Here is a 26,329-nt window from a genome sequence, read left to right as displayed (position 1 = left end):
GCTGAATTCGAGCCCGCGGACCTGTTTAATGTTTGGCGCGAGCCCGAGTCTGGCGATGATAGCTTTTGACTTTCACCGACGCTTTGATCGGCTTCTTTATGTCCTTATCTTTGCTTACAATTTTCGCGCCAAGGAGGCGGTTAGCAACAAAGGCGGATTATTAGAAAACGAGGCGGGTCGGTCCGAGCCTGCGGAGACTAAACATCTTGCGGATCGTTTCTAAGATTACGCTTCATTCGATCGACGCTAACGATGATTATTTGAAATAGCGATTTTCGTCACCCCCTTGCCAAGTATCGTCCAATCTCGCATCCACCACGCCGATGAAAATCGTCGGGATGTCCCGGGGTGGTAGGTACCCGTCGGTCCCCACGCTGCCGGTCATCTCTCGCTTGCGAGGGTGTAACCGGCAAGACGGCGCTGAGCGATCTATGCGTCTCGGCGTAGGGGAGGGGGACCGAGACCCAAGCGTGCAGCAAAGAAAGAGAGAGAGAGAGAGAGAGAGAGAGAGAGAGAGAGAGAGAGAGAGAGAGAGAGAGAGAAGCTGGTGCTTGGGGAAGGGATCGCCGGAGGAGAGTAGGTGGGACCGCCGCCGCCGCCGCGCGCGCGGACTCTCCCGCTCCTCGAGACTTCTGAGTGAGTAACTGTGCGAGTCGCAGCCTCGGATCCTCAGTCACCACGAGATCGGCAAGCCGAATGGTCAAGCTCTCTCTTCTATCGTGCACACACGATACCTGTCTTGAGGCTTGTTGTGATTTTACCATCAGTGACTTTTAACCCCTCGAGTTCTCGTGCGAGATCGTCATTACAATTATTAACTATCGATCGATCGGAAAGTATAAAGTGATTTCCGTTTTCCCGACGAGTCGAGAGTGTGCGGACGTTAACGATGCGGAGGCGCTTTCCGTCGAGTCGTCGTCGTCTGCCCGACGGCGCGCGATATTATCGAACCGAACTGCAGCAGTGAGAGGAATCGCCAAAAAATCTCGCGGACAGGACAGAGAGACCCGATCGATCCCAAGTGCCGAAGGAGAGAGAGATAGAGAGAGAGAAGAGGGTTGTTCGAGCGACATCGGCAAGGAGCTCTCCGCTGCTGCCTGGAGCACGTCGGAGGGAGCTGGTGCGGCGAGAGCGAGAGATGATCTTCGGGCTGCTGGTGGCCGGAGCTTTTGCCCTCGCCACACTAAGGCGGTGTGTGTACATTATTGAATACATCTTATGCTTTTTTTTTGCTTTGCGCGGGCGCTAGAGGGAAGCCGCTTATATTTCGATTCCTCGTTTTTGTATACAGTCCGGTGCAACGATGCTGAGCGTATGCGTCATCCGGCAGATTACGATCGGCTTCGTTATCAGCTGTCGACCTGCCGTAACGCGTCTAAACTTACGAGGTTTTGATTGAATGACGCGTTGCTATTGACTCATTAGATCGATCGGCTATCAAAACAAATATTAAAAATTTGCGCTTTTTCCGCTGGCCTGCGGTCTATTGTTCTACACTGGTGATCGATGGGATGTTTTTTTATCAAAAATTTTTCGCTCCGGAATTATGCAACTTTTCGGTGACAACCCATCGATCATATGCTTCCCTCCCGCGCGCGCGCGCGTGCGGACACAGTCGAAACACGCCCAAACAAGTTTTGCTACACAGCGAGATCGTTTATTCGAAAGTTTATTGATGTCGAATAAATTAGCATCTAGTCGCGGGATGAAAAAACGCTTTCCAGCCTATATTTAGACGAATTACGGACGATCGTAATTAGAGCTAATGATCGGCATGGATATTCAGATTTTGCGCCTGTTTCGATACTTTGTGCGTATAATTCGTATATAAATAGCGAGGCGGCGGCATTGTTGGGAAAATCGCGTTGTTTATGTCGCTGCTTTGAATAAACCGACGATGATTTGAGAGACGCGAAATATCTAGTGTGCAGCGTAATCTCATTATGCGAGAATCATTCACGTTCTTTTGCCTCGTCAGACTCGAGAGATTTTCCAACGATGCCAAGTGCCGCATCAATTACGGTTTGGTAATTTCATGCAAACTAATTAATCGATTGTTCGATTTACGCTAATTTTATTCCATGAAAATACAATCATGTTTATTTGCATCGCGTGAACTAATATTACACGCGAATTAATCGTAATTGCTCGTTTGATAATAATTTCTCGGCGATAAGCGATGTTGTGATAACGTGCAGTGATTACACAAGCTGATGTTATAGTGGCACTTTGTCATGCACTCATTCCTATCCTAAAATACGAACGTTCAATTCGTTCGTAAATATACAACCTGCAATGACACTGTGTCTTACATACACCTATCGCTGACGTAGCCACGCGCGAGAAATAGACTCGCGCGTAATCCCGACCGGTTGATCTCAGCCGTGATTAGCGAGTACGTCGACGACTCCATAATCGCGGATTTTCCTAAACAAAATTACTCGGTATCATCCTCTTCGCGTGACTTCGATATCACAAGAATCCACCGCACTTCTAGCTAACGCAACAAGGAAAGATCGTTCGAGACAACATTGTTGCCAGATTATTTTCACAATATAGTTGCAAAAAAATGACGCTCGGCGTGAAAAACAAGAAATCCCAATTTGTCAGGAGTCGCGATGAAAAATCATCCCGGCATACCGCAGGGCATACGAAAATCCCGAAAACCGCCTCTAACAAATGAGCCGAGCGCTTATTTGGCGGACTTGACAAATTTCGATCGAGTTCATACTCGCGCGCGCGCCGGGATGATTCATTTCGATTATCTCGTGTACAATCGGTCATTCCGCGTATATATATGCGCCGGAGCGCGCGATTGCGCCATTAATTCCCAGTTTCGCAACCGCGCGCGCGAGAGAGGCCGATTTTTACGGGATCCTCTTTGTTTTAAGAAATTTCTAATTCCGACGGTAACGAGCAGTGTCAATGTTTGAGTCGGGGCGTATTCAATATTTGCCGAAGAAATTTCTATTCTGCAGGTGTTATCGGCACATACAATAAAAAAGATCGGCGCTTCTCGTTTCCTGTCGAAAAAAGAGTCGGAATCTCGCTGGAAAATAACGAGCGATAAGGGGATTAAGGATTGTCGCGAGGAATTAACATCTCTCGCACCCCCGGTCGTCTCGATCTTACGTTACACTCGTGGCCTTGGAGAGCTCGTGTATTATAATACGACGCGCACACCCCGTGTCGGTGTAATTCACGCGTAATATTAGCCTCGAAGCTTTGGCGCACGCGCCTCAAAACAGATTTTACGAGAAACTCGAGCGCGCGTGTTATATGCGTGTACAGTGTGCATGCGCAGAGTGAGCTGCTCCTCGAAAAAAGAAGTCGATTTAAGCCGGCGTTATCAGCTCGCGCGAGGCCGAAAAAATCTCAAATTTCAATTAAACAAACGCGCGACTCGTCTCGAACTCGATACTCGTCGCCCAAAAGTGAAACTAAAACACACATATCCTCCTCTCTCACTGGGGTATCCTTTGTGCGCCTCAGGACCGAAGCCAAATAAACACCTAAACTGTCGCCGTGCGCTTAGTCACGCGATCTCGGTCTCACGTTTTTTTCTCTCTCACTCTTTATTCTACGCCACAAATAAGAAAAATTGTAATGCAACAATATTAATCCACCACGACTCCAAACACATCGGGCCCTTTAAAGCACTCGGCAGGCCCGCGCGTATCATCTCCGAAAACACACACACACGCTGCACTCGAGGCTATTTGCCCTTGTCCTCTCGCGCGCAGTGAAAACGCGCGACGACTGCAGAAAAGTCGCCTCTCTTGGCGCGTGTTTGATAAACTGGTTAAGCCGCGCCGCTTTGGATCTCCATCTCGTCGCATATTTGCCGTAGCTTTGTACGAGCGCCGCGAGAGTCCGTGCGCGGGGAAAAATGGTCCAAGACACGAGAGACAGAGCAAACAGGCCGCGTTGTGTGCTCGAGACCAACAGCTCGACGTGCGCCGCGGAGAGGGAGAAAAACACAGTTTTGTGCTGCAGGACTTTATCGCCGCCGCCGCGAAAATCGGACGGGTAATTGCTTGGGCAAAGCCCCGAGAGGTGTCGTAGTTCCGTTGAAAGTATATTTCTCCCGATATGCGGAAGAGAAATAACGCGTGTAACAGGTTGTGCGACGCGGAAATGTCGTGTGCAGGAAAAAAGGAGGATTTTCGTCGTAAGCCTTGTTATTCTCAGAGTCGACTACTATAGTCATCCCGGACCACCGGCGAGTCCTGTACGCGAACCCCTTCCCTTCCCCAAAGCTAATGACAAGAGCGCCTTGCGAATCGACAGGTGTCACTGTCGCCGTCGGCAGTACAACTCTCCCCCTCCAGGGGTGTATAACGCACCTGCGACGGTTAGCGGTAGGTACTGCAGGTATATAAACGCTGCCGGGGGAATCCCAGGGGCAATACAGTTCGGGCCAATGAAAGGAAAAGCCGGGCCGCCAGGGAATCTTAAAGTCGGAACGACTCTTCCTTTATATTATATTCCCTGCACGCGCTGTCTCGCACTGATGTCGCGACAACGCGACGCCCATTTTCGGGGACGACACTTGTTGCACTTAGTGAGCGGATCCAAAAGAAAATTCCCCGATGACGGCGTTTTGATATTAAATCATTCAAATAAACGCGTACGAATGATTCACGCGAAAAAATACATAAACCAGCGGTTCTCTCATGGGGCTGGAGAGAAAGAGAGAGGGAAAAAGGAGCCCCAAAAATAAAAAGCAAACTTGCTTGCACCTCTCGAAACACTGTACACACACCGCATATAAAAATTAATTTCATCGTTTCGCGCTCGCGCCTCTTTCGCTCATCGCGCGCGCCTCGTTTATTATTCTCCTCTCCTCCAGCTCTCATCTTAAATTTCTCCCTCCTTCCGAAGCATACACAGCAGCAGCAGCAGCTCGGGGAGAGAGAAGATAAAAAGTCTCTCTCTCTCTCTCTCTCTCTCTCTCTCTCTCTCTCTGCGGTCTCATGTTCTTCGGGGATACTAGCGAGGCATTACGGGGACACGCGGGCGTCAAATGAAAATATTACGCAGCCGATCGCCGCAGCTCGACGACCGTAAAAAATCTGTTATTCCTCTTAGGCCCTTTATGGTGGGCAGTTATCGGCTGAAAAATGAAAATTCGAATTGCGAGCCGGATCGTTTTTCTCCCGGGGATGTACGCGCGAGATTTAGGGTTATCGCGTTTTACTTCGCGCGAATGCGCTTTGATCGACTGCTGCTTTTATATTACAACGTCGTTTTTACGCCTCTTAATATTTTAGCGTCGAACAAAGAGACGCGCGCGATTCCTCCTGCTTTCTAAAATGACGCATTAGCTGCGCCAGAAAATTAGACACCGCAACACCCGATACTCCAGAATCCATAGGACACACATCCGCGTAAGACAATCAACTGCCCGGAAACCAGACAAAGTCACCTCAAAGTGTATCCGTGGCCCGAATCAATCATCGGATCCCATACGCACTCGACACCGTATTTCTACGCCGCATTACACGCGTGTAAATCGTATCGGAACACCATAAATATCGAATACCGAGCCGAGCGTATTATCAACGTCGTCGAGCCATGGAGAGAATCGATTATATCGGCTTTCCTCGACGCGTGGGCGTCTCGGCGGCGACCGCGTGTAACTCGTTCGATTGTTCTTGGGTTACTTTACGATATCTTCCAGGCTTTTATTACCGCGCCGGGGAAAATTTTCGCGATTGCGTCAGATCAAGTTCAATAATGTTCCTAATCGAGAGCTGAACTTAACCTTTGGTATAGATATACCTATAAACGATACGAGATAAGCTAGCGGAGGACTGTTACGAAAACTACATAACACTTTTAAGAAACGTGTCGGCTGGATCGTTTCCCATTCATCAGACTATGAGTAGCTCTCTGCAGTCCATTAAACGAGGTGAACAACCGATAGGCCGACTATTTTCTTCATAAAAACTGGTAAAAATCGCTGAACCGTAAAGCACGCGCCCGACGCGAGATCTATCCGCAAAAAAGCAAAACAAACACACACTACGCGCAGAGACAGTCCCGAGACATAATAAATCTTCGACGATCAGAGCTGCACAAGGTGAAAATTCCACTCCCACTTATACACAGCGCTACGGATCAGCGACAATCGCGTTGTTCACGCTCGACGAGCCGATCGCGCGCTTTATATTCAATAATTGCGTTCGATATGCTCGTCACAGGTGCAGTTCTCGCTAGCGCTATATATACCCTCTCGAGACTTATCAATTTATTCGGAAGACTGGAGGCGAGTGGGAGAGGCACGGGATGCTTGTGCCTGATGATTTATGTGAGGCAAGTACGGATTTTATATACTTTTTTCGAAAAATCGGCACGCGAAAAGATTAGCAAGAGTCACGCTGAACAAGCCGATATCGGCTTGTTATGTCAGACGTGTACTCTCTCATAGCTCGTGCGGTGATTGATTCCTCTTGAAGACGCAACGGTAATATCGTTGCACAACACCTACCGATCGATCATAAATCGATGCACACATTGTTCGTGTACATCGACGATCGGCAACTCCACGACAACAGTTCCGAGCTAAACTTGACACGATTCCTCCGCAGGTCGTCGCGCGTAAAACATCAAAGTATCGCAGCAGCACAAAGCGTTTAGAGAAGGAGTTGCTCAATGTCCGGTCATCCTCGTGCACACACGAGCTCCAGCGCGAATTCAGGCTCTCGCGTCGCGCTAAAGCCACGGTAACGATCCTCTAATTGCCCGGATTTACGAGCGCATTAAGGCATCTCGCGCCGTTTCCTCGGCCGCGGAGAGGAGAGAAAAAAAATTGAAAGAACGCGAGATCGCTTTTCTCAAGGAGACCCTTCCGCTACAGTTTTTCAGCCGACGCGTGTGCGAGCAATGTTTAGAACGAATTCTTGAGGGGCTCTGTCATCGAGTTTGCAACAAAGAGAAGAGGAACGACGATGCGTGCGTTGTTCTTAACGACTTTTTTTTTGGCTCAGGGTTGCTCCGGTTTCTTTGTTGCCGATCGTATGCAGATTTTATGAGCGCGCAAACTTCTTTGCTCACGCGACTGGTAACGTAAAATTGAAGTTCTGTCGAATGAGCTCTTGACGTGTAATCGATCGACGATATTCGAAGTTTTGCGTGACAACTAGTCAAATGCACTCGTGATGTATCGATCGCGAAATCCGGACTTTCACTCGCGGAAAATCGAAGTGACACCATGGAAATCGTCTTGACAAGCGTGAGCAGCAAACGATCGGCTGATGCCAGTCGACTGGAAAGCTATGAGTTAACGCTGCGGAAATTGTCTCGATGAGCGTATAAATCTTTGGAACCGAATCGCGTACCGACAGCTCGCGTTTATATGGCTTCCATACGCACTGCGAGATGTTATCTCGATACCAATATCGCTGAAGATAAGGATAATTGAATTAATTGGAGATTAATTAAATTCACGCGATTGTGCAATAACTCGTTGCGTGATCTCGATCAAGGTGTAATTTTAAATTTAATAATCGGTGACCTGTGACCTCAGTCGAATTAAAAAATGATTCCCGCTTTTCGGGTTTCGGAATGACACAGAAGAGGTGTCCTAAAAAAACGATCTCAGTCCTCGAATTTTTTCGAGGAAATGGCAAACGGATGCGAGCGGTTCTCTAGTTGTTATTTAGAAAGCAATTTTCTGATTCTCTCTCTCTCTCTCTCTCTCTCTCTCTCTCTCTCTCTCTCTCTCTCTCTGGCCAATTGCGAGAAATTTCGCCGCAATAAAATTGAATTTTGCAGTCAGCATAGAGGCCAGCTGATATTAAAATTCGCGCCACACTTCGACTTCAGTGAAAGTCGGATTGCTAAACTTTGTATAATCGCTTTGAATTAGACTCTAAACTCGGGTTTTTTCCTCAACGATTAAATAAGTAATAAGTATACACGCGCACAGGTGCGACAAAAGTCCGATTAAAAAGTCCGCAGAGATTTAGAGAGTGTGCAGTGTGTCTGGCTCGCTCTGCGCGGCCAATTTGAAATATTACGCGGCCACGCGCACGCGCTAATGTAATAACGCACATAAATCTGCATAATGACCGACGTTTTAATACACGCCCCAAGAGACTGGCGGAATTTATGTCTATATGTATATCAACTCCAATGAGCCGAGAAGAGAAAGAAAAAGAGATACAACGTACGCATGACTGGTAGCCGCGTTTGCATCGGCCGCGACGAGGAGATATTCTAACGAGGCTCTCGCTCGATTAAAAGCTCTCTCTCTCTCTCTCTCTCTCTCTCTCTCTCTCTCTCTCTCGTGAAAATGATAAAGTCCCTATATCGAAATGAGCTTAGCTAAATGGGTCACGGAAACGCGTTTTATATTATAATATGCGCGAGCAGCCTTTGTCGACGATTCATAATACAGAGCCTTTAGCAAAAGCTCTTACTCCTTTATCTCGCGTGGCGGAAGAAAGGACGATTTTTATGGCTATGGGTGGGGTGCGTGAAAAATCGTTGCCATTAACCGAGAGACTTACGCACTGATCTAATATGAGACGACGATTGCGATTTGATACATTTCGATGTCCGAACGCTCTGATAATAGATTAACTGTGCTTTTACGACGCTTACGTGCGCTGTACCGATACGATTCACGAACGGTAAATCCTCGTTCCAGAAGAACTGCAAGAAGCAAATGGATTTCGAGAATCTAACGTCAGGAAAATGAAGCATGAGGAGCAAAACCTTCCCACCAGCGGTAATTGAGATGCTAATAAACCAATATTTAACATCCCCCGACAAATAAACCGTTACCGAGCTAATAATCACCCTTCGGCTGGCAAACAGACGAAGAAAACTCGTCACGCAATTCGCTTTCCTATACGTGTATACCTATATGCGTTAGCGCGAGCGCGAGGCGTGTCCGTCCATACGCATACGCAGTCGTCGTCTCAGAGCCGCGCATGAATGAACGCATCATTCATCTCGCCCGAGGATCCGGCGCAAGGATAGATGGCGTCAGGTGAAATCTTTCTTCCCTCTCCTGCACCATGGCTTCGATCGCGGCTGTAATAAAAAGTCATACGCGCGTTATATCGACTAAATGACGTCACGTTGCAAATTTAATAATCACGCCGGGGATAATTTACGACGGCTCTCGATCGTTATATTAGTGTTTTGAAATTTATTGGCCATTGTGTCTCTGCTTGTTCATTAATCGATACGGGGGACATCGACGGACTGTGGAAGGCCGCGCTTTCGTTGAGAAAAATCCCGAGCTCCGAAGTGAAATCAAAAGCTCGGCAGCTTATCGGCGACTTTTCGCGCAGCAGCCGTCGCTCAGAGTCGCCGGCGTGTCAGTCCGCGTATACGTATGCCCGAAGATAAGAAGCCGAGCAGCTCGCAATTCTAATCCGGCCGTGTTGCCCGTCATCCGAGAGTCGAAGGCACTGTACCCCGCCAGACAATGGCCTCACCTACACGCGCGTAGGTGCGCGAGGCTCGCGTATACGCTAATGACCCGGTGACATAATGGAAATCGCGCGCGCGACTATCGGCTAGACTGGCCGCGAGAGGTGTCGCTTATTATATACCTACTTTGAAACGTCTCACAATCTCCGGATTCGGATTTGCGATTTTAGAAACCTTTCAACGCGCTAACAAGTCATTCACGATTTTATTTCGCTTCTCACGTGATCGGTATGCGTGTATAACGTTGTCGGTTATTCTCCGGACTTATGAGAAATAGCCTCCGTCTGCCTGGCTCGTGTAGCTACAGCGAAAGAGTAGGTTGTCACAGAGTTGTGTGCCGATTTATCAATGAATCGACAATGGGATTATTCGCCGAGAGCGAAATCTTGAGAGAGACAATGGGAGCGATCATGTTACGAGATACACGCGCGCAGACTAATTTCCGATAAGAAACCGTAATCGCTCTCTCGATGCACTGCTAACATATCCCCGGTTCGAAAAAACCGGCACGCATTGCTAATATTCGATTTCAGCTCGTGTCTGCAATACACACACCGAGAGAGTGATAAATATCCTCGTATTCAACTTGACACTTGCTTGAAAAACGAAAATCGCCGGGGCGAAATCTCGGCTCCGATCGATCATTATAAAACCTCCCGCATTCTCGTCCGTCACCTCTGGGATACGCGCTCTCACAACACTTTACGTAAAGTCATTTTTCTGTCGGAGAACCCGGTTCTTTTTTACCCCTTCGCAGATCGTGGCGAGCTTGTCCAGACATAGAAAGTCAATTATTAGATCGATCGTTCGCGCGGCTCGATAAACACACACGACGCGGGCAGGAGAGAGAAAACGGCTCTCGTAAAACGGCCAGATTAGCGCAGCGACTTACACGTGTAGATCTCTTTATCTTCGGACTCGCCAGTCCATTGTGAATTCGCCTTTAATATTATACGGCCTCTAACTTCTCTTCGAGCGTGTAAATCGCAAATGCGCGAGCGCACACGAGAGAGAGAGAGAGAGAGAGAGAGAGAGAGAGAGAGAGAGAGAGAGTCTCTTTTATTATATAGGGATATACGTGCATGCATATAGCGAGTGTACATTACGAGAAGCGAGTCGTGCGGTGATGCGGAGACGAGAATATTATCGTATAATACGCGGAGGCATTGTTGCCACGTTTCGCGAGTCGGCATTGTTTTGGGAGGTGTGATACGGGCTGCCTCGCTCCGAGTGCACACAATGTGATATACCAGTGACTTTTATCCGTTGGATATAAATTGAACGGCGGAGAATCTAGAAATAAAGCTCGGCGTTTTATTGCCTCGTACTCGTTATTGCGGCACTTTGTTACGCTGCTACCGCCTATTACTTACACGTGCGATTGCTTATATATTGTGTCGCTGCCGAGACGCGGACAATGTATGCGGCGTTATTGCAGCCGATAATTCAGCGCATTCCGTGTGTGAGCCCGAGAAATAAGCGTCGGGACTACTAAAACCCGCGCGCAATCATCCGAGTCAAAACGTCGTGTCTCGTGTGTGTATATTTTCGAGTGGATGAATTATTCCGCTTCCTTCCTGCAAATGATTCAATCGCGGTTATACACGAAAAAGTAGCCGGTAAAGTGATTAACGACGCGGCGATATACAATCGGATCAATGAGTCGTCTCATAAATCAGACCTCATCGTGCGCACCTGTATAACAAAGCAATTTTCCCGGCGAAAAGCCAAGTGCGCGTTTTCCCTCCAATTAACGAATTCGGCGGTGATTGTTTGATAAACGAGCCAACTAACGAGCGGTGATCGATGATCGACAAATCGCCCCCGATTAATCACCCGCGCTCGCGCGCGCCAACGTCCACCTTGTCAGTCTCCCGTGTGCTAGCGAGTTTCCCCAGAAATGGGCCAGTCGGACGCAAACCTGTTTGCTGCTGCTGATCGTTTCTCCGTCTCTCTGAGTTATATAGCTGTGCGTAAAGTGTATCGCCCTCGACGAATGAAAGTGAGCATAAGGCTCGGTCCGTGTGGTGGATATCGTCGAGGAGAACGACTGTGTTGGTGTACGCGAGAGAGCCGGTGGGTGGACTGGTGCGGAGGTGGGAAGAAAGAGTCGCGTGTGCCTGACCACGGCCAACGATTTAGATTCGATGATGATGCTTGATGGAGATTTCGGTTAGCAGTGCGGTGCTTTTTTCTAATTTCCTTTCTTGCACTGAACGTCTGTAAAACTGTTGAATGGGAACCTTGTCTCGAGATCGTTCTGATACTAAAAACACCTCGAACAGGCAACGACGAGTTCAAAGTTTAGAACTTATCACGAAAACCCATAAGCCAAGAAATATCCGTGACGAAACCGATAAAAATATCGCAGGTTCTCAAGGCAGCGCCAAGGCGTAACCAAACAGATCCTCCAATTTTCCGAGAATGAAGCTATAAACGAGAGCGCGAGTTAGCTCATTTGCATAATACCTCCGACAACCGCCGTCTCATTATGTACCTCCGACGTCAAAACTCGGCGCTCATCGGCGAGAAAAAAGCGTCGCGAGAAAGCCTGTGTGTACGTATACCCATACTCTCGCAGTAAGAGAGACAGAAAATCGTATGTGCTGACAGGCGTCGCTTTACGACCCGTAATAAGTCGCGGCGGCCCGTTATCGGTCGGAGGGCGCGACAATGGGAAGAAAATCGTTAAAGCGGCCGCTTTAATATAAAGGAGGCTTTATCTACTCTTTCTCTTCTCCGAGTGACGAAATTGACGCTTAAGCGTAAGCTCCTTCTCTCGAAATCTTTGGCTGTGGTTTTTCTCTTTTGCGTATTTATAATGCGTATGCCTGAGCGCGTAGGCTTCGTAGAAGTGTTATGAGCTTTCTAGAGAGTCTGGGGAAAAATCGGCACTATAGGCTGTTTGAAATTATAATGCTGACAGAGAAATGAGGAATTCGGCTCGATTTCGTACTGGCGCATTCTTCTGATAAATCTCTCAGTGCAACCGCGCTCGCAACCAGTTTATGAATGAACGGCTGATTTATCATCGGCTGAATAATTATTGCTTGTTCCCTTGATAATGGAAACAAGTTCTCGAGCGAATTCCGATCTTTCGTTATCAATTCGTATAACCGACAATCACAAAAACCAAATCCAAATCGTCCGCAGTATAGTTTCCAACGATAAAAGCTTCTCTCGGCTTGTTTTTCTCTTTTCTCGTCTCCTCGTCGGCAGCAGTCGGATTAACATCAATCATCGCGCGGCGCGTAATCGCTAAATGAATCGCGCGCGGAGAGCCGATGTCGGCGCTGGCCGAGACGCTCGTTAATAAATTTATGTGGGTGGCGCTGCAGCGGCAGAAGCCACAGAGCGGAATGCGCGCCGGCGGTATGTCGCCGAGAGGTGAGTTCCATTTAATATGAGCGAGGACGTGACGGATGACGCGCGGGGCAGGAAGGAGTCCTCGCGAGGATGGATGATGCCGCGGACTGCGTCCTCGTATAATTTGTAGGATTCTGATATAATTGATTAGGCTCTTTTTTTCAATTTCTGTATAAACAATAAATCGAGTGTAGAGAAAAAAAGATCTCGCTCGCGGTGAGAAGCAGTCCGCAACGAAGTGTGTGTGTAAAGAGAGAAAAAGGAGTAGGCGGTGATTTATTTAACGATCTTTAAAAAATGCACGATCGCTCTTTCCTCTATAATATAGTCCCCCGGCGAACGCGCAGCTCGGTGACATGGATGAGAGCACTGCGCGCATCTCCGTGAGAGCTCTCTCTCTCTCTCTCTCTCTCTCTCTCTCTCTAGCGCGCGGCTTCCAAAAGGAAACCGTCCCGTGGGCCGTTAAAAGGATTAATAAAAGTCAATTTTCTAGGCTCGATTTTTAAAGATCCAATAAATAATTTATGATTTGTTTACGGGTCTCGAGCTCCTTCTTTCTCTCTCTTGCTCGAGGATATATCGGGGAATAGAGACTCGTAAATTTTCGGGATGGCGAAATAGAAGAACGCGACGAGTTTTTTCTTTAAACGCAAAGCCCGATCCCGTGTATAGTGTAAGTATGGCAAAAAAGGTTATCGGTCGTCGATATTTCCATGAAATAAATCGAAAAGTTCGCACCCAGAGAACGGAAGTGTCTCCGATTTTTGTTTTCGTCGCGTCATTAACTTTACTGCGGCTCGTAAAATCCGAATACACTTATCTCCGCCTTGCGCGCGCGCGAGCTTCGAATTATTATATTCAGCTCCGGTCAGAGACAGCGAGGGAAAAAATGGTAGTAATATTTCTCGTGGCCACGCGGGATTATACGTGTATCTCGTGAAAGGTGGACTGGATGTCGAACGCTGCTGAGCAATGGGACATAATACCTCGATCGCGTTTTTATTTCTCCGCGGGCGTTATTTTATACCGCGTCAATTAATGAATAAATAAAAAAATATGCAAATCGTTAAAATCCGTCAGAAAACAAACACAGAAATCGGCGAAACTCTACACCCTCTCGCAGAGGGATTCTCTCCCTCGAGGTTAACTCGAAGGCCTCGAGCGATTTTTCCAAAAATCCGATACGACCGGCAGATTATCACGCTTGTCTAGCTATGCGGCAGCGTCGGCAGCTGCAGCTTTTGCCAAGCGTATCGGCTTACGCGCGCGAGTTTTTCGCGAGCCGGACGGATAACCAGACGGAGTATTATACATGAACATCCGCGCCGAGTCTGGTATACACGGTGTGACGAGAGTTATCGCGCGCTCGCGGCATAACGAGCCGATTCCCTCGAGATATCGTTAATTGGGAGCGAAACGCGCGATTATAAAATTACCGGAGGTGATTCGGTTTTCTCTTATATCACGTCTGTCTTCTCGTAACCCGCTATTGTCAATCAAAATCTCGAGTCGGTATGTAATCGGTAAGATAGAGTAATCTCGTTGTGAACTCTGTTTATTAATGCGAAAACTATTAGACAGTGGATGAATATGGATCTTGATTGCGAAAAAACGAGGTAAAAGTCGTGGTTGAGAGAACGTATAGCTGTAATGAGAAAAGTCAGAAGTCTTCGATCTCTTCCTTCAGTACTTCCTTCATCTCCTTAATCTGTGTCTCCAATATTTTAATGTATCTCATGTACTCTCCCATGGTCCGGCCACTTCTTTTGATTTTGTCGTTTATCCAATCGCGTGCGGCCTTGAATTTTTCCTCGATCTTCATTTCTCCATGCTTCATTTCATCGAGTTCTTTCGTGTATTTCACCACAAGTCCGTTTAATAGCAGCTTTTTATCGTCCCCTTGGTGCGCGGGGTCTTCTAACTGCTTAGTCTGTGTTCCAAAAAAATTTGAAATAAGGGTTAGCCATTTCCACAGACACGTCGGATGCACAGCAAGTTCCAGTTATCTAAATACTATGACACACTGCACATACACATTCCTGATACTTCTAAGCACAAAACAAAGCTTGAAAAATCGGTTCACCGCTTACCACTTCCAGCAATTTCTGTTGGTGTCGCTCGATATTCTGCGTCACGATAGCCAAAGCTTTGTCCTGTTTCTGTAGCCTCCTAATGAATCTCTCTGTGTAAGCGTCCATTTTTTTCAAAAGCTCGTCCGCTTGCTTTCTTTGATCGGCCAGGGTTTTACGCATCATGTTCAAGGTGTTCACTCTCGTATTGTACACGTCGTTCTTTAGTATGGAAATCGCATCTTCTTTTCTGCTGCCAGTGCCGGCCATTCTTACTTAACAGCAGGGAGTCGTTTATAATGAACATATGCGAAGTAAACACTAGCGTCGTCGGAATCATACTGTGGCTCGTCTCGCGGTAAACATAGTTTGAAGTCCTTAAGTTTCGACAGTCTCGTTACTACTCTACATAATCCCCTCCTTGCCGATTTTCCCAATGTTGCGGAAAATTCGGGCACCGACACAATAAACAAACCGGATCTGTACTAGACGGCTTTAGCCACGCCTTTATCACTGATAACGATCGTCGCGACGAGTAAATAACGCAAATCAGATTCGGATATTTCGATCATAGAGCTGTTGCCAGCTGCAGTCGATCTCATAATTAAACGTAATATCAGCGGAAAGACATCCGTCCATCCGCGTTCTTATATCACCGGCGTCTTATCCGCTGGTCGGATCTGAGAACGAAAAAAACCGATCCATTGAAAAGTCCCGGCGGAAAATCCTGCGATCCCACCCAGTATAGAGCATGTATCAGCGGCTCAACTCCCGCAGACATGACGTCGCCCATGCGTGCATTCCTACGGCTCTCTCGGTGTACACTCGGCAGAGTATGAAACGTCGCGCCCGATCATGCGCTTGCGCTCTATACCTGTGCAGCTATGCTCGTCGTCGTCTGGTACAACGGCGCGATGCCGACGGTAGACTGTCACGTCTGGATATAAACGACGAATGACGTCAGTCGCGGCGTATGCCATCAGTGATCCATATCTCGCGGTAATACCCGCTCGCGAGAGAGGGATCTGAGGTTACGGTCATTATACGCGCCTGTGTATAGGCAGTTGTCTAGTTGTTGTTGTAATGGCTCTCCGTGTAGTCGAGAGATCGGTTATACCTATACGCGACACTGATGAGCTCTTCTCGGTGCGTTAACGTTAACGATCGGCGGTTTACGCGCTGGTCCTCCTTTATGGGCCGCGTGTACTCGTGTTTCTAGTAACCGGATGTCGACCCCCGAACGACTTTATCATTGTAACTGTTCGGAATTTTTAAATTTTACACGGAACTTTTCGTGCTCTTGCAAGAAATCAGGCAAGATGTAATAAGTCGAGAGAGAGATAAAAAAGCTCAGACGTGATAATGCAGCGGCCTCTCTCGACAATTTTCAAATTACCGACTAATAACCGGCTAATTCGCGTGCATTCCCCCGCGTCCTCCGATTTAAAATTCAGCGCGTGTCCTTCTCGAAAAATGTGGGTCGGTAATAAAAAACAGTGTAAACTAGAGGTGCGTATAAGTAAATCGATAAAAAAAGAAAGGGAGGCATAATAAGAAGCCGCGCGCGGCTGATAATAACGACGAACGAGCCAAAAGAGAGAGAGAGAGAGAGAGAGAGAGAGAGAGAGAGAGAGAGGGGCAGAGAGAGGCAGGGCGCAGGGAAAAAAGAGCAAGAGCGCTAGAGAGAGGCGGCAGAAGCAGAAAGGGAAAAAAAGAGACGTGGGAGCACACACGAGTCCACTTAACGCGCGCGCTTCGGCAAAACTAAGCCCCCCTCGAGAGCGAGGGCCTCGAGGATATGGTTTTACTTTGCGCTAAACACTCTCACTTCTTCTGGAGTGCGCTCGCGAGTGTCTTCGTCGTTGACGTTCGCGAAGTTGTCTCTGTTGAGTCTTCGGAACCGAAAGTATTCGCTAGCCCCGCAACTGTGTAGCCATACACGTGTTCGCGTTCTCCATACACGAGATCCTCGCGTGAGCCTAATCGCGTGGAATCCGGCGCGCAACCGAGTGCCTCCGAAGAATGTCGAAAAAGGAGCAACACGCACACGCGGAGACTCGTTTCCTATACGCGATCCGATAGGACGCTGCTGTACCTATATCTCGTGTATACCTGTGCGCAGGACCACATGCAAATCGAGCGCTAATCTGTCTGGCGCATCCGTGACGTCAGGCGCGCTGAGTCTCTCGTACCCTCAGAATTCCAGGCTGCGCGACTGTGATATAACCTGTCGATAATCCGTCGTCGATCCTTATTCGTGTAGGTGGGGGAACAATAGCCTGGGACTTTTCGCAGGGCGGATGTATCGATTCGCGCGCATTGTGCCTGCGCTAAAATTCCTCTCGGGCGTCGTTTGATTAATAGGTTTCGCAAATTGAATTACTGAATGGGGGACGCGCGGAAAAAAATTGCTCGTCGTATCAATGGACAATCGGGTTGTTTCCTTATTCAATTTTGTGATACACGTTGGTAATTATTAACGCGTCGGACTGCAGTTTTTTCATAATAAGCGTGCAGTGAATCCGAGACGGGAATATCATCGCGAGAAACCAGCGGTGAAAGCTGCCCGATGTGTGTAGTGCGACGCCTCTGCACGATGCATGAATATACGCCCATAACGCGGCGAATGTGTCCCGCCGGCGCGAATATCACGTGCTACTCGCCCTCGCGCCGTGTTTTCTCTCTCTCTCTCTCTCTCTCTCTCTCTCCGTGAGATGATACTCACTTATGGCTCTCGACAAATCGTGCGCTCGATCATGCGGGACGCGAGAGCGCATTATGTAAGGGTGTCGTGCGCTCATTACATGCAGATGCGCTGCCGGTGCTGTTATATTCTCGAGTCTCTTTTCCGATATAGTATAAATTCGATCAAGCTTCGAACTACCGAATTCGTCGCGTCGCGAAAAACGAATCGAAGTCAGTGTGTATAAACACGTACAACTGTGCAGGTCCCTCCTTCCGAGAAAGTGCACCTTAGCACTTGGTCGCGTAGCCTCTGGGCGCCGGCAAAACCAACAATCTTCCTCTCTCTCTCTCTCTCTCTCTCTCTCTCTCTCTCTTCGTCCCGTCCCAATCCGCGCATAAAGACCCACAGAAGAAACGTGCAAACATTCCTGCATCCTCAAGCCCGCCCTTTGCCGCGTCGGTATCTCCTTTTCATTCTTCTTCTCTCCTCTCCGCGAGCTTCATAAGCCTTTTCTCTGCCTCGGTGATATGCACATAATGCGAATTCTGTTTTTAAAACGTATACGCATACACGTGTATGCACATAGTGCGCGCAGCTGTTATTACAGTCGCAGGATGTGAGCGATTTCGTTTTCTCGAAAATTACGAATAATTTTCCCGGAATCGGGAAAGAAACAATGAGGTGTCCCTGCGATTACTATACCGTGTACTTACCGCCTTTCTTCTGTCCGGTACGTAATCGGTAGCTCAGCTCTCGGGGGTAAAAAAGAAACTCACGCACAGAAGCTCGAGCGAGACTCCTGCGCGCCGATAACAATAAAATTTTAATAACAATAATTTCATCGAGAATCGAGAATCTCCTTGAAATCCGCGGGAATTTCGCTCAATTTTCTGCAGAAATTTCCTTCGCCTCTCTCTCTCTCTACTCCAGCATACGGAGCTGCAGCTTAATTACAACAGTTGCGCATTAATCTCGAAATGAATGTTTCCTGCCGCGAGCGAGCTATAAGTTCGGAAAAGCAAATCGAGCGTAGTACGCACAGGCGCAAGCATACACACACACACACAACGCCGCCCACGCGCTTCTCTCTCGCTCGCGGAGGGCATACGAAATTATTCCACAATTTCCCTGTCATAAATAACCGCGCCGACAAAATCGCACGCAAGCGCGATGGATTTTTCGACTCGGCGATGCACCTCGGGCTCTCTCACGCTCTCTCGAGGAGCCTCATACATCGGCCTGGAGTTATTAGATCGATGTGTTTATATCGAGCGGATAAAGTCGTTGAAACCTTGATTACACGGTTCTGTGCAATCTGCTCAGATTTATACCCCGTTTCTTCAAATACGGTTTAGGAATCCTCGATGTCCGAGGCGCAAAAGCTCACGCCGAACGCATGTACATAGTCGGGGGCGTGAGAGGACGTCGGCCGGATAAGGAGCTCGCGCTTGCGGCCGGCTAATCGAATCGTGATTTAGAGCCGCCGCGGCGGAACAATGACGCTCCTCTCGATCATATCCCGGCGCGTCGCAGACTATCCGCCGAAGAAGCGACGACAGTCGCGTGGGCTGCTTCGCGTATTATGTACACGCGGGGACTTGACGCTCCGGCTCTGAAAGTTTTATCCTAGACTTTTCGGTCTTTTTCGCGCACGGAGAGCCTTGAAGCTCACTGCATCCGCACGTCCAAGCCGTCGCGAGGAATCATCGTTCCATCCGCGACGTGTTCGACGATTCAATCGATTATTCGAGAAGTCTTCCGCTCGGGCAGATCGATCCTGCGACCGATAGCCCGTACGCGGCAAGGACACCGAAGAGTCGATGTACACACGCTTGGCCGCTCGTTACCACGCGTACCTACGCTCAATTAGCGCCGCGAGAACTAATCGATGATTCCGGATTTATACTCGCGACTCGGAGCTTTTTGTTCTTCTCGCGCCGCGCGCTCGTCCGGCTGAATTGATACAGCTCGGCGATCGTGTGGTAATAGCGCTGGATATAGGGCCATAAAGCGAGTACAATACAGCGCCGCGTGCATCTTTGAATTGCGCGATAAATCCTGATATTCTCCGATTCGCGAGCCGCTCCGCGAGTGCGGGGGTGGATCGAGCGTGGGCGTTATATACGTGCGCCTACTCTCGTCTAATGTGCGTTTGGGCTGCGCCCGGGTGTGAAAGTAGGAAGAGCGTCTTCGTAATATCGAACGAGCGGTTTTTTGGCTCATTCGGACGTGTGGATTCCGAGTGTTTTGGATCGTACGGGAGGCAGTATAGTAGTGGATATTGTGTGAATGGATTTCGTAACGCGTAATGGGGATTCATTGAGTCGACTCGCGCGGAATTAGGTAACGCCGAGCGGTTTATTATATTACCTGATATAATATTGGGATAATAAAGATAGCGATCGGCTCTATTACCAGCGTTTATATATCGCCATAAAGCTTAATAAAATACGCATTATACCCGCGCCGCTCGTATATTATGCACGTACGCGTGTTTCCAGACGATCTCGGGCAGATAAATTTTGAATTCGCTCTAAAAACAGGCTGCAAAAAATAAAATGCACCGATTTCCATCGAATGCCAACGCGAAAAAATCACGTAATTCGCAGTTTCTCTTATACGCACGCGCAAGATTACGGAGTCATTGATAAAATAATTGAATTATCCCTCTTGCAAATACGCTAATGCCGCAGTTGTAAAAATCGAGAAGTAGCACGAGATCGCAATCGAGCATAATGGAAAATCATACACGAGCGAGAGAGCGAACAATGCCTCCTTAGCCGATAAACAGGTTTTAATAACTGCGTTTACAAACGTTTAATTATCTCCCACGGATATCGCTCTAAGATAACGTACATTCTCGTACGACGTATCTCGCAAAGACTAATTTTCCCCATCTCCATCTGCTTGCAGATTCGGTGGCCCAGACGGCTACCCTGACGAGCCTCGCGTTCTTCCTCAGCTCGGGTCTGGGCGGCTCGATCAGCTGCTGCTCGGCGACACCGGTCTATGGCAGCATGCGCGCCACCTACAGCGAAGCCAGTAGCTCGTACTTCAACATGGAACCCTGGCTCCAGCCCTGCGGCACACCCGTCGCCGCCTCCCTCAGGAAGTTGCCTCAGAGGCACAGCGTCCACAGGGCGCTTAAGAGGGTCAAGACGCAGCTCAGGGTCGCGCAGAACCACTTTCGCAAGGATCTCAAGGACATTCACGAAATTTACTCTAAGGTGAGATTATACGATCGTTATGATTTATCATTATACGCGGAGTGATCATAACCGGATCGGCAACCACGCATTCCTCGTCTGTTTACAAGATCGCGAGTACCGTTTTGACGCAGTGAAAAAGCCCTGATCAAGATTGATCACGCAGGAAGAATTCGATCGAGATACGCGAAAATAGTTGAAAAAATGATACTCTTTACATAAACGGTGCGCGAGCGACCAGTTCGTTATCGTCGTCGAAATGCGCGGCTCTAAATTTATCATCGAGTCAGAAAGAAGTCAGCTGCCTGTAAGCCAAGCTGCGCAGATCGTAAACGTCGCACCGTAAAAATACTCTCGTCTCGCGAGTTATCAGGACCGCACAGGGCTCGAGAGAGCCTCCCACGCGAGAGAGACGAGCGACCACCGACTCATCCAGACGAAAACAATCGTATCAGCTGACATCCATAGTTTCTTTTTCCCTCTCTCTCTCTCTCTCTCTGTCTCTCTCTCTCTCTCTCTCTCTCTCTCTCTCTCGCTTACTCCGGGGGCACATGTGCATCTCACACGCGGTGTTTTCCTTTTCTTCATACAGCTTATCTTTCAAACTGGCGCACGTCCGACACTTTAGATTCGCTGATGCTCGCATGGGAACGACTGTCCTGCGGAGTGGGCTCGCATCGTCGGGTAATTATGTCATCGCTTTCTATACGTCCGCGACGCTGGAAAAGAGAAAGAGACTTTTCCGGTCTAGACTTTTATCGGGACTGCGCATACGGGCTTTATTGCTCTCTGTGGATTTATGCGAGGATAACCACATTTCTGCCACTGCACCGTTATTAGAAGCAAACGCGTCGCGATGGATGTATAGCGCGAAACAACTATACTCGCCCGCGGATGATTCATACTTTCTCTCACCCAACGCTACATCATAATATCCTCTTGAAATTCAGCGAAAGCCAGCTACACACGCGGAAGAACGTGACCGCGGGGGTGGCGTCTCACTTTTCCTCGGGAGCATCGTCGCGGAAAAAAAAGTCGCGTAAGCCAAGTCAAGTGTAAACCAAGTCTCCTCTTCTCTGCGCAGGTGTATAAAGTGCTGAAGGAGCAGTACCGCATGAGCTGGCTGCCGGAGAAGCAGCTCGAGTGGTACCACCGCGAGGTCTGGTGTCTGGAGAAGGGCAAGAAAGCCGAGCGAGCTTTGCCGCGGCTTCACGATGCTCTCCAGAGGTTCGCCATCACTTTCCATCACCTGCGCGCCTTCAGGCTCAAGTCCAACATCAACGCCGACATGACAATGATTAGGCGGAACGAGATCATCGACGGAATGAACAACGAGATTCTCAGGGTGAGTTTGCCAATGGATTGTACAGCTCCCACGCGAACGATCAACCGGCGGAAATTAATTTGGCGCTGATGTCCTGGTTTCCGACAGGAAGCAGCCGGAGCCAGCAGCTCTGCGTTCGAAAATTGAGTATTGTTTTGAGAGAGGCAATACCATTCATCGGTAGACGGAGAGAAAACACAATGGTATTGTTTGTAAAACGCTGCGCTCGCGCGCGCACGGACTGTGCAATAACGCGCAGTTGTAAAAGTTTAGTGCTTCTCTGATAGAAAACGTTAAGTTGCGAACAGAAATGCTTTTACATAAATACTTCAATAAATAAACAGTGATGAGGCAGTATCGTGCGAGCGCGCTGATGCATAATGCAGTGGCTATAGCCGTTTAACAATGTTGAAGGAGCTTGCAAAAAGATTCGCAATTACATATAGGATGTAGAACGCGTTGAGCTGTTGCGCAGACGAATGTTAACGTTACTGCTCTGCAAAAGCACCGAGACCATCCAATCTAATTTTTCGTATTTTTCAACAGATGCTCTGCGAGGTGGAAACGGCGATCCTGAATCTGGGTCTCCAACTCCCGGTCACCCACAAGTCCGTCATCGTGACCGAGTCCTCAAACTGGGCTCGGGAGGGCGACCTCACCCTCATGCTGATCCAGGACTCTGGTGTGCTTCGTCTCTACCAAGCATTTCTCAACGACTGGATCCGGGCGCTGCGCAACGCTACAGCCACTGGTCCCGGAACCTGCGACCCGGCGATGCTGAGACCGCTCACGAGCTACTTCAAGCCCAAGAAGCAGCAACAGCCCGGCGCCAAAAAGGTGAACAAGCAAAACCCGAAGCGTCCCAAGGCTCACAAGATGTCCGAGGCCAGAAAACACCAGCAGGCCGGAAAAGACCAGCAGGAACGTCAGCTCGCCCAGACGTCCAGGAGGATGGCAAGGAAGAAGGTCATGAGAAAGAAGCAGAGGAAGAGCTTCTGAAGGCGTTAGAGACTTTGTCGATTAGGAACACCGGTATTTGTATTATTGCTGAGGCAAACTCACTGCGTTCTGAGAGTAATTAAATTACTATAAGGATATACCGAATTAGGATTTGAAAAATTATGCGCGATCGAACTATGTATTATTATTATTGTCAAGAGTCTTTTCTACTCCATTCTGGAGTAATGAAGTAGAAAAGCGAATAAGGAGATGAAAAATTCAGCGTGTACCGGTGTAACGAGACGGATCATATTGCATGATTTCGGTATAGGCATTCGATTATATTTATTGTAATACTTCGCGTTATCGACACTACGAGACGTAAGTTTTTATATTGAACTTCGAGTTGTTAATATTTATAAGATTTGCTATCCGATTATTTTCGACTATATTATAGGGTCTAGCGTGTCACTGTGCAAATTTGATGTAAACGACAGAACCATTCCGTAGACTTTGATATATATAGACAGTATTAAGAGATCTACTTCAGTGCGATCAAGCAGTATTATGTGTAACACGTCGAGTAATTATAATTTAATTATATAAAGGTACTCTACCTTTGCGCGACTTGCAGATTAAATTATCGTCGTCGCTAGACTGCTGAATACAGACTCGATCGACGGTTTCATCGATTTTTGACTACGCCGTTTCGTATTTTAACGTCATGTGTAATTTATGAACGAAAAATAATGAAATTAACACTTGTATTGTACCAAAAATGTATGCCAATTGATTATTAACGAGTTGAGCAATGTGTAATTTGCACTGTTATGAAATTACGATTAACGAGAGAAAATTGATTTTTGGAGTGAAAATCCGTGAAACCTTCAGCCGTCAGTACTTACAAACGACATTCGAAATTGCGAAAATTTAAAGAATTCTTAACCTCGAATGACTTATTGTAAATTTTATCCAAAATAAAAGATCATATCGTACTTAAAATTAAGATTGTATTTTGAAGTATCGGCTCGAAAGATGAATCGAAGATTAATTCTCTACTTTTTCGATTTGAGAATGTTGTCTTGTTGGTTGCAGAATCGTATACGACGTAATCGCTTCCGGTTTAAGAAGAACACTCCATCATCGTCCATTTGCGTTTGGCGCGAAATGGAGTGCATATCCATAGAGAACTTAAAAACTGAGAAAAACTTTATTTATTGTAGCTTTAACGTGGCCCGCGACACGGCGAAAGCTTCCAATTGTAGCTGTGATATAAAAAAAAACAAACGTACGTGGACGTTGCTGAGTTCCTACGTTTTCTTTGTATGTCTTTTTTTTCGTAATTACTATGTACTATAATCCTAGAATGTATGACCTAGTGTAATGACAATTTTTTTCTTACCCTATATGCGCTGTTATTGTACAGAAAAATATATGCAGATACTGTGCGTCACTGACCACTTGTATGCACTACTTGAAAAATTTGTTACAGACAGTTTACCGGCGCTTAAGCTCTATAACTTCTAGATACGTAAAATTATTTTAAATAATGTACTTAGATTTAATGAAGAGGTACAAGTAAATTCTTTGTAACATGTTTTTCTCCTATTTCAACACCGGCGCACGAGAAAATTTGAATCTCGCCCGAGTACCTTCATAACATTCCTCTACGCAGGGTCGAAATAATACTTTGAACAAAATCTGAAGATTCTGGAATCCAATAATCTATAATTAAATTTAAGAGTAGCGAATTTTGCGCACGAGGGCAACGTGTTGTATTAGAAAAGAGACTTGGTCAATATTTGTTGTGCGAAAACGAAAATTGATTTCCATTAATATTTTAATATAGTAATGCGAGCGTTAAAAATCCAGTATATCATTATCCTTGCAGCGTTTCTGTAGCTCTTAAGTTCTCTGTAATTTCTTTTTCATTGATTTAATCTCTTATCAACTATATCATTATTGCATACATGTAGTATATATATTTATTGGGCATACACACACGCATTATTTACATAGCGTTTTACGATTTATTATTTATTATATCACGTTACCATCGACTATATGTTATTGCATACAAATATATTACTTGTTATTATTTCCTTTTTTCTTTTTCTACTTCTATACGTAAAATTTACTGCTCCGTCTAACATTTAAACGAAAAACTTAGTTTCCCGGTGCTCAAAGTGCCGCCTTTTTTGTACATGTTTTTTGTAAAAATACAATAAATTATTTCTGCATAATAGGAAAATAAATAAACCTGCATTCTAAATCACAACTTGCGTCCGTCGATTCAAATTCCCCGATGCCAACGTTTTGAAATATAAGCTTTCTACTCCTAATGGTTCGAGTTTTTGCAAATATTTACTAATCCATAGACGTACAAAGTATCGACACTTAATTACGATGCAAGCTTTCAAAGTCGCGGTCGAACATAAAAGACAAATCCGTCCGCTAGTTCTTTGCGAAGATATGATCCTGCCTCCAGAAATAGCTCCCGCAGTTCTGACTGGACCTGCAGGTGGTATATTTACTAACTCTGTTTGCTTTTCTGGCTTGCACTGCGCGCACAGGCAACGGACCGCGAGATCGTTTTATATTTAAACTGTCCTCAGCTTTTTAAGGATAATCGTTTTTTTTTTTTCATCAAAAAAGGTAATAATTACTGTAATAAAAACTGATAAATTCAATGAAATCACACGCAAGACTTCCAACTCCGCAATCCCAGTCAAACATAAAGCACATCTCAAGCGCTTGGCTCTCGAGACACTATTATAATCCAGCGAGCACACAATACCCGTAGCAGCCCCTCATCGGCACACTCGATAATCCAATAATATCAAGCATCGTCGACTCTGTGCAAATATTAATCGCGCGCTCGTGCTCGCGGCTATCAGTAAACAGGCTCGGCGTTCGATTACGAATACCAGGCTGTCATGAGGCGCTGCTGCATAAACGCGTCCATCTCCCTTTTCAGCCGGAACCTTATCGATAATGCGACGAGCATGCGCGCGCGATCCGATAAAGCCCGACCCTCTGTCTGTCTGCTCTTTTTCCTTTTTATTCTACGCCGAGATAAGGTCGTTCGCTTGTCAAATTTCCGCTTCTGTTTATGAAAAGATGACGGAGGGAGAAATGAAATTTTGATTCGCTACGCTGCACAGCTCGCATACATGCATCATTGTAGTAGGTTTGATATTTCGGGCGATACGAGAAGAAGGACTGATAGGAGTAGAGTCTATGTAAGCGATAATTTGGAGGCGCCGGTGTTCATTACACTGCGGAGGTG

At 47.1% G+C, this 26,329-nt stretch overlaps 2 protein-coding genes across 2 annotated transcripts; one reads left to right on the top strand and one right to left on the bottom strand.

Moving 5' to 3' along the window:
• Window positions 1-629: 629 nt before the first annotated feature.
• Window positions 630-25,318, top strand: LOC100679812. Its single transcript, XM_008217391.4, has 4 exons — window positions 630-1,193; window positions 20,485-20,798; window positions 21,862-22,122; window positions 22,648-25,318. The coding sequence occupies exons 1-4, from the start codon at window positions 1,139-1,141 to the stop codon at window positions 23,098-23,100; spliced, it is 1,083 nt and encodes a 360-aa protein (XP_008215613.1). The 5' UTR covers window positions 630-1,138; the 3' UTR covers window positions 23,101-25,318.
• LOC100114933 lies at window positions 14,354-15,253 on the bottom strand. Its single transcript, XM_001608142.6, has 2 exons — window positions 14,907-15,253; window positions 14,354-14,746 (listed from the first exon to the last, which is right to left on the bottom strand). The coding sequence occupies exons 1-2, from the start codon at window positions 15,153-15,155 to the stop codon at window positions 14,477-14,479; spliced, it is 519 nt and encodes a 172-aa protein (XP_001608192.1). The 5' UTR covers window positions 15,156-15,253; the 3' UTR covers window positions 14,354-14,476.
• Window positions 25,319-26,329: the final 1,011 nt, after the last annotated feature.

This window comes from Nasonia vitripennis, chromosome 1, assembly GCF_009193385.2.
Source record: "Nasonia vitripennis strain AsymCx chromosome 1, Nvit_psr_1.1, whole genome shotgun sequence".
NCBI classification, from domain to species: Eukaryota; Metazoa; Arthropoda; class Insecta; order Hymenoptera; family Pteromalidae; genus Nasonia; species Nasonia vitripennis.
The sequence above is the reverse complement of the archived record's forward strand: the minus strand, read 5'-3'. Positions and strand labels throughout refer to the sequence as shown.